This window comes from Hyla sarda, chromosome 1 (assembly GCF_029499605.1).
Source record: "Hyla sarda isolate aHylSar1 chromosome 1, aHylSar1.hap1, whole genome shotgun sequence".
NCBI lineage: Eukaryota > Metazoa > Chordata > Amphibia > Anura > Hylidae > Hyla > Hyla sarda.
Window position 1 is genome coordinate 384,191,278 of NC_079189.1, and position 16,774 is coordinate 384,208,051.

General features: G+C 44.1%; 1 protein-coding gene across 2 annotated transcripts in view; it reads right to left on the reverse strand.

The window, feature by feature from the left end:
• Positions 1–11,759: 11,759 nt before the first annotated feature.
• ZNF367 (zinc finger protein 367) overlaps positions 11,760–16,774 on the reverse strand; it is a 77,458-nt gene continuing 72,443 nt past the window's right edge. For both annotated transcript variants that reach the window (XM_056525032.1, XM_056525024.1), the window contains 2 exons: positions 14,807–14,945; positions 11,760–13,498 (listed from right to left, as the gene is read on the reverse strand). In XM_056525032.1, the coding sequence (XP_056381007.1) occupies positions 13,261–13,498; positions 14,807–14,945 (377 nt within the window). In that variant the 3' untranslated portion in view covers positions 11,760–13,260. The remainder of the gene's footprint in view (positions 13,499–14,806; positions 14,946–16,774) is intronic.

The window sequence follows — 16,774 nt, forward strand, 5'->3', positions numbered from 1 at the left end:
AAGACCGCACTCACCATCCAGTAGAAAACTTCTTTACTGTGTATTTGGCATGAAGACAACGTGCTAGGCAAACTTTAAAGAGCAGAGGCAGGGGTGATGACGGGACAGTACTGTTTCGCACGCTTAGCGTGCTTCCACAAGCCAACCCGCCTCTGCTCTTTAAAGTTTGCCTAGCATGTTGTCTTCATGCCTAATTCACAATAAAGAAGTTTTCTACTGGATTGTGAGTGCGGTCTTCTTTTCTCCTTCATATTATACTGAATTATAAATAATACTTCCCACCTTAAAAAGAAGTGAACCCGTAATGGGTCAGCTACTCACTGGGTTGCTGGGTCCTGTGTGCTCGAGAGAGCGACCGAACTATCCATGGTGTCCAAAGGATGTGGATAGACTTGGGGCTTCCTTATAGGCCATGGGGTTTTCAAAATTGGACTTCTGGGATCCGGCCAATCCTGTAGGACGCACGTGCGCGTCACACATTTGCCGCGTACCGCATCATACGTACGCGCAACATCACTGAACGCGCGGGACCCCACCAGTAGCCAGCGCACCCGAGGCCAGCCAAAAGAACCAGGTCCCCTGCATAAACTCCCAGAGCACCGCAGGGACCGAAAGCGGGACCAGAGAGGCGCCTCCACAGCAGGCCACGACCCGGTGCGGGGAAGAGGAGATGGAGGCCCAAGGTGACCAACTCCCCCCCGCCTGGACTCCACCATGCACACCCCGCAGGAAAAAGGTAGACCTCTCTGCACCACTGCTCCATAGGAACAGGAAACACTGAGGGAGTATAGAGGGAGGGGCCTTTTAACCTCTCTTGTGCTTCCTGTTCCTATGCAGATCGGTGGCAATCTCATGTGCTGCTGTCGTGAGTGGACGAAGTGAAAAAACTATTTCAGATTAATTCTCTCCAAAAGAAAAACGTTGCTCCTTCCCTTCCGAGCCTTCTAGTGCGTCCACAGAACACTTTACATCCACATATGAGGTATTTCCTAACTTAAGAGAAATTGGGTTACAAATTTTTGGGGGCTTTTTCTCCTTCTACCCCTTGTAAAAATGAACAAAATGGGGCTACAAAATCATGTTTGTGTAAAAAAAATTTATATTTAGATTTTTCTCTACTTTGCTGCTATTCTTGTGAAACACCTAAAGGGTTAAACTTTCTAAATGAAAACTTTGAGGGGTGCAGTTTCTATAATGAGGTCATTTATGAGGGGATTTTTTAACCCCTTAAGGATTGAACCCTTTTTCGCAATTCTGACCACCGTCGCTTTACGCATTAATAACTCAAACGCTTTTACCGAATATTCTGAGATTGTTTTTTTCGTGACATATTCTACTTTATTTTGGTGGTAAATTTTCGTCGTTACTTGCAACCTTCTTTGGTGAAAAATCGCAAAATTTCATGAAAATTTTGAAAATTTAGCATTTTTCTAACTTTGAAGCTCTCTGCTTGTAAGGAAAATGGATATTCCCCAAAATTTTTTGATTTTTATTCACAAATACAATATGTCCACTTTATGTTGGCATCATAAAATGGACATATTTTAACTTTTTGGAAAAAATTAGAGGGCTTCAAAATAGAGCAGCAATTTTCAAAAATTTCATGAAAATTGCAAAATCTGAAGGGACAGATGTTACAGAACTACAACTCCCAGCATGCCTGGGCAGTCTAGGCATGCTGAGAGTTGTAGTTTGGCAACATCTGGAGGGCTACCGTTTGGGCACCACTGTAACAGTGGTCTCCAAACTGTGACCCTCCAGATGTTGCAAAACTACAACTCCAAGCATGCCACTAGGAAGGGCAGCAGTAAATATCGCTTACTGCCCTCTTCCTTCCCCTCCCCACCATCGTCCCCCTACCTGCGCCATGATCTCCGCTGTCTCCAGCGACAATTGGCGGTCCCCACGCAATCTTCTGGTCAGGTACTGGCCTCCATCTTCTTACCCCGTTCTGTCTAACATCCAGGGGTGGGCAGAACGGGGCATTGCCATGACAACCGACTGTCCTGCGCTGCCATTGGTCAGAATCAGTTCTGACCAATGGCAGGGGATAGGAGGAGATCGCAGCACTGCAACCTCCCTCCTATCCCTCAGGATGATCGGGGCTGTCACTGACATCTCCGATCATCGCTATTTTCCGGGTGATCGGGTCACCAGAGACCCCCATCGGCGATGTGCCGGGATGCCTGCTGAATGATTCCAGCAGGCATCCTGGTCCGGTCCCCAACGGCTAGCGGCGGGGACCGGAATTCCCATGGGCGTATGCATAAGCCCCACGTCCTTAAGGACTCGGGATGCAGCGCGTATGCATACGCCCGGCATCCTGAAGAGGTTAAAGGCTCCTCAAATCTATTTTGAACTGGTCCCTTAAAAAAATAAATGTCAGATTTTTTCGTGAAAATTTGGAAAATTGCTGCAATACTTTGAAGCCCTCTGATGTCTTCAAAAAAGTAAAAACATGTCAGCTTTATACCAACATGAAGTACACATATTGTATATGTGAATCAATATATGATTTGGAATATCCATTTTCCTTACAAGCAGAGCTTCAAAGTTTGAAAAATGCCAAAGTTTCCAAGAAATTATGCAAGTATCAACAAAAATTTACCACTAACAAAGTAGAAGGTGTCACAAAAAAAAACAATCAGATTGATAAGTAAAAGCATCCCAGAGTTATTAATGCTTAAAGTGACAGTGGTCAGATGTGCAAAAAATTTTCTGGTCAAAATGGGCTGCATCCTTAACTCCTTAAGGACTGAGCCCTTTTTCACCTTAAGGACTCAGTTCTTTATTGCAATTCTAACCACTGTCATTTTATGCATTAAATAACTCTAGGATGCTTTTACCGATTATTCTGATTCAGTGATTGTTTTTTCGTGACATATTCTACTTTAAACAGAGTGGTAAATTTTCCTCGTTACTTGCATCCTTTCTTGGTGAAAAATCCCCAAATTTCTTGAAAATTTTGCATTTTTCTAACTTTGAAACTCTCTGCTTGTAAGGAAAATGGATATTGCAAATAAATTATATATTGATTCACATATACAATGTCTACTTTATATTTACATCATGAAGTTGACATGTTTTTACTTTTGGAAGACATCAGAGGGCTTCAAAGTTCAGCATCAATTTTAAACAAAATCGTAATTTTTCAGGGACCAGTTCAGTTTTGAAATGGATTTGAGGGGTCTTATTAGATATACCCCATAAATGACCCCATTATAAAAACTGCAACCCCCCAAGTATTCAAAATGACATTCAGAAAGTGTGTTAACCCTTTAGGTGTTTCATAGGAATAGCAGCAAGGTAAAGGAGAAAATCTAAATTTTTTTTTTTTTTTACACTCGCATGTTGTTGTAGACCCAGTTTTTGAATTTTTACAAGAGGTAAAAGGAGGAAAAGCCCCCAAAATTTGTAACCCAATTTCTCTCGAGTAAGGAAATACCTCATATGTGGATGTCAAGTGCTCTGTGGGTGCACTACAAGGATCAGAAGGGAAGGAGCGACAATGAGATTTTGGAGAGTGAGTTTTTCTGAAATGGTTTTTGGGGAGCATATCACATTTAGGAAGCCCCTATGGTGTCAGAACAGCAGAAACCCCCCCACATGGCATTCTATTTTGGAAACGACACCCCCAAGGAATGTAACAAGGGGTCCGTTGAGCCTTAACACTCCACAGGTGTTTGACGACTTTTCGTTAAAGTCTGATGTGTAAATGAATTTTTCTTTTTTCTTCACTAAAATGTTGGTTTTCCCCCAAATAAAATTTTTACGTTTACACTGGGTTATAGGAGAAAATGCCCCCCAAAATCTGTAACCCCATCTCTTCTGAGTATGGAAATACCCCATGTGTGGACATCAAGGGCACTGCGGGCACACTACAATGCTTGGATGAGGAGTCACATTTGGCTTTTGGAAAGCAAATTTTGCTGAAAGTTTTTTTTTTTTTTTGGGGGGGGGGGGGGCTGTCGCATTTAGGACAGCAAAAAAAAACCACAAGGCACACTATTTTGGAAATTACACCCCTCAAGGAACGTAACAAGGTATTTAGTGAGCCTTAACACCCCACAGGTGCTTGACAAATTTCTGCTAAAGTTGGATGTGAAAACGAAAAATTTGATTTTTTTTTCACTAAAATGGTCGTGTTACCCCAAATTTTTCATAAGGGGTAATTGGAGAAAAGGCCTCCCAAAATTTGTAACCCCCCTTTTTTCTGAGTATGGAAATACCCCAAATGTGGATATAAAGTGCTCTGCGGGCGAACTACAATGCTGTCAGACACCTGTGGGGGTGTAGTTTCCAAAATGGGGTCAAATGTGGGGCGGGTCCACTGTTCTGGCACTATGGGGGCTTTGTAAACACACATGGCCTTCAATTTCTGACACCTCTTGCCAAAAGCCCAATGGCGCTGCTTTTCTGAGCATTGTAGTTCGCCTGCAGAGCACTTCATATCCACATATTGGGTACGTTCTTACTCAGAAGAAATGGGGTTACAAATTTTGGGGGCTTTTTTCCTATTCTCCCTTGTGAAAATGAAAAATGTAGGGTAACAACAGCATTTAAGCAACATTTATTTTTTTTCCACCTCCAACTTTAACAAAAATTTGTCAAACACTTGTGGGTTGTTAAGGCTCACTATAACCCTTGTTACATTCCGTGAGGGGTGTAGTTTCCAAAATGGAGTCACATGTGGGTATTGTTTTGAGCTTAGGTCAGAACAGCTGTAAAATCACCAATTTAGACCTCAAATGTACATGGAGCTCTCCCTTCTGAACCATGTTGTGTGCCCGCAGAGCACTTTACGCCCTCATATGGGGTATTTCCATGCTCAGGAGAAATTGCGTTACAAATTTTGGGGGTCTTTTTTTCCTTTTACTGCTTATAAAAATTAAAAGTATGGGGCAATACCAGCATGTTCGTGTAAAAAATAAATTAAAAGATATTTTTTTCACTAACATGCTGGTGTAAGGGGTAAAAGGAGAAAAAGCCCCCCAAAATTTGTAACGCAATTTCTCCCGAGTATGGAGATACCCCATGTGGCCCTAAACTGTTTCCTTGAAAAACAACAGGGCTCCGAAGTGAGAGAGCACCATGCGCATTTGAGGCTTATATTGGGGATTTGAATCCGCCACAAAAATACCCTACGGCAGTGTATCCCTAACAGGGTGTCTCCAGCTGTTGCAAAACTCCCAGCATGCCTTAACAGTCATGGGCTGTCCGGCAATACTGCGGAAAATTTGTTGCATCTCAAACTTGCAGCAGAACTCGTAAACCCGTTCGTGTGAATGTACCCTGTACATTCACATGGGGGGGGGGGGGGGGGGGGGGGGGCGCAAACCTCCAGCTGTTGCAAAACTACAACTCCCAGCATGCCCCGAGACCATACATGCTGGGAGTTGTAGTTATGCAACAGCTGGAGGCACATTGGTTGCGAAACACAGAGCGTTTGTTACTTAACTCAGTGTTTCGCAACCAGTGTGCCTCCAGCTGTTGCAAAACTAGAACTCACAGCATGTACAGTCTCAGTGCATGCTGGAAGTTGTATTTTTGCAATAGCTGGAGGCACACTGGTTGAAAAACTGTTTGGTTGTTAAACAGTTTGTTACCTATGTGTCTCCAGCTGTTGCAAAACTGCCACAATCAGCAAACATTGACAATCGAAGGGCATGCTGAGAGTTGTAGTTTTGCAACAGCTGAAAGCACACTGCTACAACTCCCAGCATACCCTTTGGTAGTCTGTGCATGTTGGGAGTTGTAGTTCTGCAACAGCTGGATGCACACTTTCATAGAAAAAATGTGCCTCCAGCTGTTGCATAACTACAACCCCCAGCATGCACAGACTACCAAAGTGCATGCTGGGAGTTGTAGTTGGAACTTTAGCTGTTGCAAAACTTCAACTCCCAGCATGCCCTTTGGCTTTGCATGCCGAGAATTGTTGCTAAGCAACAGCAGAAGGTGAACAGGCCTCACTTCCTGCTGTATCCTGCCACGATGCTGCTGACCAATCCTGAGGGGACCCCCGCTGGACCAGCCAAGGTAGGAGACCCGCGCCGGCTCGGATCTCCGCCCCGATCACCGCCCAGCAGGTCCTTGATTGGTCGGTCGTTCAGACCGATCAATCACGTGATCGTGAGGCGGCACCTGTGCCACCTCACTCCTGCCGGGTAAGGGTGAATAGTGATGTCTCGGACAGCCCCATTAACCCTTTTTTTCTGGGACACCAGAGACCAGATTGACCCGGAATAGCCGCAAATCGCAGGTCTGAATTGACCGGCGATTTGCGGCGATTGCAGATATGGGGGGACCTCAGGACCCCCCTGGGTGATATGCCGGGATGCCTGCTGAACGAAATCAGCAGGCATGCCAGTGCGGTCCCTGCCCTAACCCCTACCCATACGCCCTGCGTCCTTAACCCCTTAAGGACCAAGGACATTCTGGAATGTCCTCACAGCCTGGGCTTCAAGGACCAAGGACGTTCCGGGCAGAGATCGGAACGGCATGTCTGCTGTAATCGTTCAGCAGGCATGCCGTGCAAATGCCTAGGGGGGTCCCGGGACCCCCGCATGTCGGCAATCGCTTGCAAAATCACGCAAGCGATCTTCGGCGATTCGGGTCACTTGTGACCCGATGACCCGGTAATAAATGGTGATCGGCGGTGTACAATTCACTGCCAATCACCTGCCGTTGCTGTTGGCCGGCAATCATCCAGCCAATAGCAGTGCGGCAGAGGAGGGGTTAACGGTCCCTTCCCGCTGCTGCACCCGCTCTCTCCCCCTCAGAGCTCCGGAGCCCCCTCAGGAGCCTTAGAACAGGGACAGCGGATTGCAGGGACAGGTAGGATTTAATAAAGTTAAAAAAAAAAAAACTAAAAAAGCCCCCCCCGACCCCCTAATAGGTCCACAAGGGTCTTATTAGGGTCTGATCCCTGACCCCGGGTCCTATTAGGGGTTCAGGGAGCTGCGTGCGCCATCCATTTCTTTTTTGGCCGCAGCTTTTTTTTTTTTTTCTTTCTTTTAATTAAAAAAAAATCCCCCAGGGGGGTCAGGGAGCTGCATTTTCCACCCCTTTTTTGGGGGGCCGCAGCTTATTTTTTTTTTCATTACTGTTATACACTTTTTACACCAAGCACCACACACTACATACTTCCCCGCCAGTGAGGACGAGGAAGTTCCTACATTTTTTATATTCTTCCTCGCCCTCCTCATCATCTAGTAGTGATGATGAGTCCCTGTACGGCGGTGGAGACGCCGCCAGGCGAGGCCACGCACCCCCCATGACAGTGACCCAGTGGCTGACACTAGTACGAGTGGCAATGCCGCTCGTAATAGGAGTCCGGCCCCACAGACAAGTGCACCGGAGCCCCCCAGAGGGTTATCAGCCACGGATTCCTGAGTTTGTTGGCGACTCAGGAATCCGGATTGACCATGCTGGCTTCACTGATCTGGACTTTTTAAAGTTTTTTTTTCAGTGACAGCCTGGTCAATCACATGGTGGAGCAAACAAACTTGTATGCCCAGCAGTTCATTGCCCACCACCCCGATTCGCTTTTGGCCAGGCCCAATGAATGGCGCGCCATTGATGCAGCGGAAATGAGGCCATTCGGAAATGCCTGCATTATGCAGATAATGCGGCGTGTCCACCCCGATGTGATCCCGCCCATGACCGGCTTTACAAAGTGAGGCTGGTCATCGATCACTTTGGGGCCAAATTTTTGTAGGCCCACGTACCGCTCAGGGACCTCTCGGTAGATGAGTCTCATCAGTTATAAGGGGAGACTCCTCTGTGGTCTGATTATATTGAAAAGTTGACTTATCTTCCGCCAGTATATTCCCTCGAAGCGGGCACGGTATGGCGTGAAGCTGTATAAACTTTGCAAGAGTACCTCCGGGTACACTTGCAAGTTTAGAGTATATGAGGGTCGAGATTCCCTTATTGAACCCCCAGAATGTCCCCCCACTCTGGGTGTTAGCGGGAAACTCGTTTGGGAGCTTGTGCACCCATTGCTGGATAAGGGTTTCCACGTGTACATGGATAACTTTTATACCAGCATCCCTCTGTTCAAATCCCTTTCCGCCAGATCCACGTCCGCTTGTGGGACCGTGCGGAAGAACCAGAGAGGCCTCCCTCTAAATTTTGCTAAGATGCCTATCCCCAAGGGTGAGTCCTGTGCCCTCACCCATGATAACCTGTTGTTCGTGAAGTATAAGGATAAGAGGGATGTCCTTATGCTCACCACTATTCATGGGAACGGCTGCACCCCTGTCCCTGTGCGAGGTACCCTGGGACCGGTCCTCAAGCCCAATTGTATTCTGGACTACAATCGGTATATGGGGGGAGTTGATCTCTCAGATCAAGTCCTCAAGCCATACGGAAAACACGGACATGGTACAAAAAAGTTGCGGTCTACTTGGTACAGGTTGCCATGTACAACTCTTTTGTACTATCCCAGTACACAGGGACATTCCTCCAGTACCAAGAAGTAGTCCTAAGGTTCCTGATCTTTGCTGACCGGGAAAGATCAGGCCAGACTTCCCAAGGGTCTGGAGTTATAGGTGCCAGGATCGTCCCAGGCCAACACTTTCCAGGTGAGGTACCCCCCCCCCAGTGGAAAGAAGGGACGATCCCAGAAAAAGCTGCAGAGTGTGTTACAGGAAGGGGAGACTGAGGGACACCCCCATTCAGTGTGACACTTGCCCAGATAATCCGGGCCTCTGCATAGGCTGCTTCAGGGAGTATCATACTTCCATGGAGCCCTAAATTTTCCCTTTTATTTGAATTTTCCATAATTTGACCAATGTACCAAGTCCAGAGTACATTCCAAAATATAACCCCCATAAATCACTAAGTTGCCCAAAAAACCTTAAAAACAACCTGATAAGACCTCTGGGGGCGTTTTGTCAAAAAGGGGTCATAGGTCACCGAGTCACTATCATCGGGGACTTTGTTGCCTCAAATGTGCAGCACTCTCTCCACCTGAGCGGGTGCACATTTGAAACAGGTTAGGGATGGCCACACACATCAGATTCCCAGAATTATGACTCAGAGCATAGGGTTTGGGGCGGGCATATTTTTTTTAGTTTTGGCTATGCTCTGGGTCATCATTCTGGGAACATATCCTGTTTTATTATGTTTTACAATTTTCTGGCCTACTGTACCCCATATTACGTGCCTCTGTACCCCACCTGTCTACCCCAGTTATGGCCCGTTGTCCCCCATAGTGTTCCCCTATTTTAGGGCTCAGTGCTCCCCCATTAACGCTCCTTGAGGGGGGAGGGTCCCACATCCTGGCTCCATATCAAGCTCAAGGTCCCTGACTGCGTTCCCACTCAAGCAAGACCTGCTGTGCACCCGCCAAGCCTAAATAAAAAAAATTTATGTCCTTACTCAAAAGAAATGTATTTACAAATTGTGGGGGTGTCTTTTCTGCTATTAATCCTTGTAAAAATTTAAAATTTGGGGAGAAACCCATTTTAGTGAAAACATTTTTTTTTTTTTTTTTTTTTTTTTTTACATATGCAAAAGTTGTGAAACCCCTGTGGGGTATTAAGGCTTACTTTACCCCTTGTTACATACTTGTCAAGGGGTCTAGTTTCCAAAATGGTATGCCATGTGGGGGGTATTTTGCTGTCCTGGCACCATAGGGGCTTCCTAAATGCGACATGTCCCCCGCATTTCAGCAAAGTTTGCAAATGTGACTCTTCTGAGCATTGTGGCGCTCCTGCAGTACACTTGACGTCCACTTATGGGGTACCTCCATACTCAGAAGAAATGGGGTTACAAATTATTATATTTTTTTTTTACATATGCAAAAGTCGTGAAATCCCAGTGGGGTATTAAAGGTTCACTTTATCCCTAGTTACGTTCCCCAAGGGGTCTAGTTTCCAAAATATAATGCCATGTGTTTTTTTTTTTTTTTTTTTTGCTGTCCTGGCACAATAGGGGCTTCCTAAATGCGGCATGCCCCCAGAGCAAAATTTGCTTCCAAAAAGCCAAATGTGACTACTCTTCTGAGACCTGTAGTGCGCCAGTAGAGCACTTATCATATGGGGTGTTTTCTGAATGGGGAGAACTTGGGCTTCACATTTTGGGGGGTATTTTCTGCTATTTCCCTTTTTAAAAATGTAAAATTTTTGGGAAAACAAGCATTTTATGTTTTTTTTTAAGTTTTTTTTTTTTTTAACACATTTGCAGAAGTCATGAAACACCTGTGGGGTATTAAGGCTCACTTAATTCCTTGTTACGTTCCCTGAGGGGTCTAGTTTCCAAAATGGTATGCCATGTGTTTTTATTTATTTTTTGCTGTTTTGGCACCCTAGGGGCTTGCTAAAGGTGACATGCCCCCCAAAAACCATTTCAGAAAAATGTTCTCTCCAAAATCCCATTGTCGCTCCTTCCCTTCTGAGCCCGCCGAACAATTTACATAGACATATGAGGTATGTCCTTACTCGAGAGAAATTGGGCTACAAATACCAGTAAAAATTTTCTCCTTTTACCCCTTGCAAAAATTCTAAAATTGGGTCTACAAGAACATGCGAGTGTAAAAAATGAAGATTTAGAATTTTCTCCTTCACTTTGCTGCTATTCCTGTGAAATACCTAAAGGGTTAAAACACTGAACATGATTTTGAATACTTTGGGGGCTGTAGTTTTCATAATGGGGTCATTTATGGGGTATTTCTAATATGAAGACCCTTCAAATCCACTTCAAAACTGAACTGGTCACTGAAATAGTGAGTGTGAAATAGTGAAATAGTGAGTGTGAAAATTTTGTGAAAAATTTGAAAATTGCTGCTGAACTTTGAAGCCCTCTGGTGTCTTCCAAAAGTAAAAACTCATAAATTTTATGATGCAAACATAAAGTAGACATATTGTATTTGTGAATATCCATTTTCCTTACAAGCAGAAAGCTTCAAAGTTAGAAAAATGCAAAATTTTCATTTTCTTCATAAAATTTTGGGATTTTTCACCATGAAAGGATGCAAGTTACCACAAAAAATTACCACTATGTTGAAGTAGAATGTGTCATAAAAAAACTCACGGAATCAGAATGATAAGTAAAAGCATTCCAGAGTTATTAATGTTTAAAGTGACAGTGGTCAGATGTTCAAAAAACACTCTGGTCCTAAGGTGTAAAATGGCCTGGTCCTTAAGGGGCACCCTGGTGGAATTTTTTATTATTATTTTTAATCAACTGGTGCCAGAAAGTTAAACAGATTTGTAAATTACTTCTATTAAAAAAAATCTTAACCCTTCTAGTACTTATTAGCTGCTGAATAAAGAGAAAATTATCTTTTTGGAACACAGAGCTCTCTGCTGACATGACCACAGTGCCCTCTCCTGACATCTCTGTCCATTTTAAGAATTGTCCAGAGTAGAAAAAAAAAAACCATAGCAAACATATGCTGCTCTGGTCAGTTCCTAAAATGGACAGATGTCAGCAGAGAGCTCTGTGTTCCAAAAAGAAAATTTCCTCTGTAGTATTCAGTAGCCAATAAGTACTAGAAGGATTAAGACTTTCATAGAAGCAATTTACAAATCTGTAACTTTCTGGCAGCAGTTGATTTATTTAAAAAAAAAAAAAAAAAAAAAAAAAAAAAAAAAAAGGTTTCCACCAGAGTACCCCTTTAAGGGGTTAAACAATGTATGTTACAAACATACATGTTATATTTACTATATAAAATGTTTTTAATGGGACAGTGCCCATTTAAGTTGACAAATACTACAATGGTTGTATGAAGCCAAACAAAACAACTTGCATAATATTTTGCATTTTGTAGTTTATTCAAAGCATTGAATACACTTATGCTTACAACTTATGCCATACTAGCAACTTGGCAAGAAGTGGGATGAGACAAAAATTACATTAATATATTTGATATGACTTTTGAGAAGTAAGTGCATAATAACGTATTATAGCTTATAGCTGGAAAAACATTTTTGCCCAAGCACCTAAGTAAAATATAACCAAGTAGCCATATGGGAAAGCATTAATTTAACTAATACTGGTTCAAGTGCTTCAGATACTTAAAACATTAAGTGACCCCCATAGCTTATGACAAGCTTACAGGTGCTCTAGAAAACACATTGTTATCTGTGGTTCTAACAGTGTTTGTCAAGCACCAGACAGCAATTCATTTTATGAGGGAATAGGGCATTTCAAAAATAAATAGAAAGAACTTTTACAAATATTTCTCTTGGAACAATAATTGTGAACAGTAACAAGTTTAGATACAAAAGGAGGCAGTGACTATTCAGTTTAAGGAGACTGGAATAAAATACCTGCGTAAAGTATACTGGGCATATTATAGGTCAAATATTTGGTCAGCCAAAATTCTAGTTATCAGCCAATTAATCTGTTATCCGTCAACAGCAGAATTATGTATTACACACAAATACACGTCTTGGCATGTTAAGCAATAAAGTGGCTTTGAGGAAATATCCAAACAGTAACATAGCCTGGCAGTTTGCAAAAATATATATTTTAAAAAAAACTAAAAGCTGAATATTAAGATTTAGTGTTTGCAGGTCATCTAAAATAGTTTACTACAAATCGATACCACCACGTCATAACCCAATCCCCTTAATAAAACAAGAGCCTTCGTACATCTGTGGCCATTTCATGGGCAACGTTCTATTTTACAAGCTTAAATACCATTTTCTTTTAGAAATTGTAAGTTTTTCTGTTAAAAGTAAAAAGGGTAACATTAAAAATGTGTTTTTCAGGTATATACAATGACTGTCTATCCTTGGGACAGGCCATCACTGTGCAATTGATGGATGCCCAAGCCCCAGCCCACTACTGATCAGTAGAGAGCATCTCTCTCACTAATCTAGGCACTGCAGAGCCTATAAGGCTCATCCTCCTTCTCTAAGGATAGGCCATAAAATGTATAATCTTATAAAACCTTTAAGCTTGTAAACGTCAGCATTTTCACAGATGCAGAAACCATCCTTGCTTTTTTTTCTGTTCAGTATTTACAAAATATTATTTATATAAACACACTTTACAACTATCTTTACCATATAAAAAGTGCAATTCTCTTACTTCCATATTCCGGAAGCAACAACATTCTTCATAAAAATTCTACAGGATAGCAGCCTATGTTAAGCAAATAAGGTGCTTAGCTTGTAACCCAAAGCTGTATTAAATAACCTTTTGTTTAAGCTAAAAGAGGCACACACTAGAAAGTATCCCCCTCAAAGAAAAAAAAATAAGGCATTTATACTGCTAGGGCAGGACATTTTGTACGCCTCAATAGGGTTACTGGCGCAACTGTGCACTAGCCAAGTTGGCTAGTTCAATCAGAGCCAGGGCGCCATGCATACGTTCTCGCTGCTCCTGAAGACGACGGCGTGCAGCAGAATGAGGGCCATTCTTTTCATCCTCTTCATCTTCATCAGACTGAAGATATTCTAAAGGATCCTGTTGCTCTTGGTCTGCTTTCTGAAGAGATTTCATCTTTAATGTGGGTGGTAGCTGTTCTTGCCTCTCCCAGTGTCTAAAAGTGAAAAATGCAAAGTTAGGCAATACACGAATCTAAAAAGATAGTGTTTATAGTTTTCTACCCAATTCCTAACTCCGTTTAAAACAATATGACTTCCCAACATAAAACACTATCTGCATTTTTATTTGCATATTTTCAATTGTGCAAGGTGTTAACCTGACACTGATGTGTTTGCCAGTAGTACATACAGGCAATTTCCTTTACTTGTCTTGCCAATCACAGCACCTACCCCTTAACTGCTATGCCATGAGAGCGCTGGTGAAAGCGCACTGGACTGAACAGGCTAGTACTGAGTTGGGGGATAACTTACAAAGTACAATCCTATAGATAACATGGGGAATTACATTTAGGAGGCAGCTCTGTGAAAATACAGTTGTAAGGATAAGAGACTGCTGCCCAGAACTTCATGCTTTCAGAAATAAGGAAACCTTGATATACCTGTTATTCAAACTGTTTGGATTTACTGAAGAATGTAAACTGCCTCACAGGTTGAAAGTACACAGCCCAGGGCCCCCTCTTTTCTGCACATAGCACTTTTCTAAGCCCAGCTCCCACATGTTCACTCCGTGTCCATTACTAGAGATAGACTTAGCCTAACAGGCAGTAGACAGCCGACTGTAGAGAAGGGGATAACCTAGTGCCCAAGAACTATTTTTATATTTTATCTTTAGATTTTTTATTGGGCAGTCATTTTTGGTAAACCACATTATTTACAAATTTTAGGAATGGCATGGAGGGAAGTTGTTTGAAATGACCGTGAATGTTAAAAGAGCCCAAAGCAACCATTAAAGGGGTAGTCCAGTGGTGAAAAACGTATCCCCTATCCTAAGGATAGGGGATAGTTTGAGATCAAGGGGGGTCCGACCGCTGGGGCCCCCTGCAATCTCTGTGCGGGGGCCAGGCTCTCCGGCCAGATAGCAGGTGTCGACCCCCGCACGAAGCGGCGGCCGACACGCCCCTCAATACATCTCAATGGCAGAGCCGGAGATTGCCGAAGGCAGCGCTTCGGCTCTGCCATAGAGTTGTATTGCGGGGGCGTGTCGGCCGCCGCTTCGTGCGGAGGTCGACACGCCCCCTTCCTGCGGGCTGTCTGGGCTCCGTACAGGAGATGGCGGGGGGCCCCAGCGGTCGGACCCCCCGCGATCTGCAACTTATCCCTATCCTTAGGATAGGGGATAAGCTGTTAACCACTGAGTCATCACTGGACTACTCCTTTAATATAAAAAGGGAAAACTAATGTTAAAACATACAGCCCACCAATATTCATATTGATGACAAAATAAATATAGCGCTGATGCTCACTTTGCCAACCACTCTGCTGTATCTTTGTTGTTAGCAACTTGATTGTTGCTTCCTTTATCGCTTGGTTCTTCTCTTCTTAATCTTGCATATGGATGTTTGGAGCAATGACGATTTGCATGAGTAAATCTACTCATACAGCCTGAAGAAAAAAAAAAAAAAAAAAGAAGTGAGGAAAAGGGATAAACAGAACTCAGATTTAACCTGGCTAAAATAATTATACTTATTTGCTCCTATACCGCGAACTCTTTATGAGGTACCAATACTATTCAGTGATGTGGCCAAGACATTTAATCATTAGCGGTGTTTATAATCCCCAGCATGACTTATATTGCGCCAGAAAGTCAGTTTTGCACAACATCACTGTTTATACTAGGGATCGACAGATTATCGGATTGGCCGATATTATCGGCAGATATTCACGATTTTGTAAGTTATCGGTATCGGCATCTAACCTTGCCTATAATGCTGATAAGCGGCCCGCACATCCCTGTGTCCCGAAAGATGTTTTCGGGACACAGGGATGCCCCCGTCAACTCTCTGCGGCTCCACGTTAAGTTTAAAAACGCAGGGGCCGCCGGGAGATGGCACATGCCGGGACGTCACTGACGTCCCGTGCGTGCGTGCGTCCATAGCAACTGAGGCGTTGAGCTTTGCAATATGGAGGTGAAAGACGCGCACTGGTCAGCATTGTAAGTGACCAGCGGCACGTCAGCTTCGATGCTCAGACCACCGCGCCTCTGGTCCCGGGACCTACTGCTATGGCCTGAGCGGAGGAGTGGTGGTCAGAGCACTGAAGTGGGGCAGTACACAGGCATACAGCCTCCAGCCATACACTGTATATGGCTGGAGGCTGTATGTCTGTGAGGGAACATACTGCACCTAATGTGGGGAAACTATATTGCCAACGGAATATCGGTATAAGTTATTGGCTATCTGCCTGAAAGTTCACAGGTTATCGGTATCGGCTCTAAAAAAAATAAATATCGGTCAATCCCTAGTTTATACTACACTGCTAAAAATAAAATAAAAAAAAAAAACATAAAAAGGAACACAAACACCACAATGTAACTCCATGTCAATCACACTTCTGTGAAATCACACTGTCCACTCAGGAAGCAACACTGGTTGACCATCAATTTCACATGCTTTGTGCAAATTGAACAGACAACAGGTGGAAATTATAGGCATTTAGCAAGACACCCCCAATAGAGGAGTTCTGCAGGTGGTGACCACAGACCACTTCTCAGTTCCTATGCTTGCTGGCTGATGGTTTGGTCACTTTTGAATGCTGGCGGTGCTTTCACTCTAGTGGTAACATGTGGGCTCAGGTAGTGCAGCTCATCCAGGATGGCACATCAATGAGAGCTGTGGCAAGAAGGTTTGTTGTGTCTGTCAGCATAATGTCCAGAGCATGGAGGCGCTACCAGGAGACAGGCCAGTACATCAGGAGACCGTAGAAGGGCAACAACCCAGCAGCAGGACCGCTACCTCCGCTTTTGTGCAAGGAGGAGCAGGAGGGGCACTGCCAAAGCCCTGCAAAATTACCTCCAGCAGGCCACAAATGTGCATGTGTCCACTCAAATGGTCAGAAACAGACTCCATGAGGGTGGTATGAAGGCCCAACTTCCACAGGTGGGGGTTGTGCTTACAGCCAAACACCGTGCAGGATGTTTGGTATTTGCCAGAGAACACAAAGATTGGCAAATTCGCCACTGGCGCCCTGTGCTCTTCACAGATTAAAGCAGGTTCACACTGAGCACACCTGACAGATTTGACAGTCTGGAGACGCCGTGGAGAACGTTCATCCTAGAGCGTGAACGGGGTGGCATTTCTTTGGGGGGGGGGGGGGGGGGGGGGGGGCCGCACAGCCCCCCCCCCCCCCCTCCCATGTGCTTGCCAGAGGTAGCCATTAGGTACAGAGATGAGATCCTCAGACCCCTTGTGAGACCATATGCTGGTGCAGTTGGC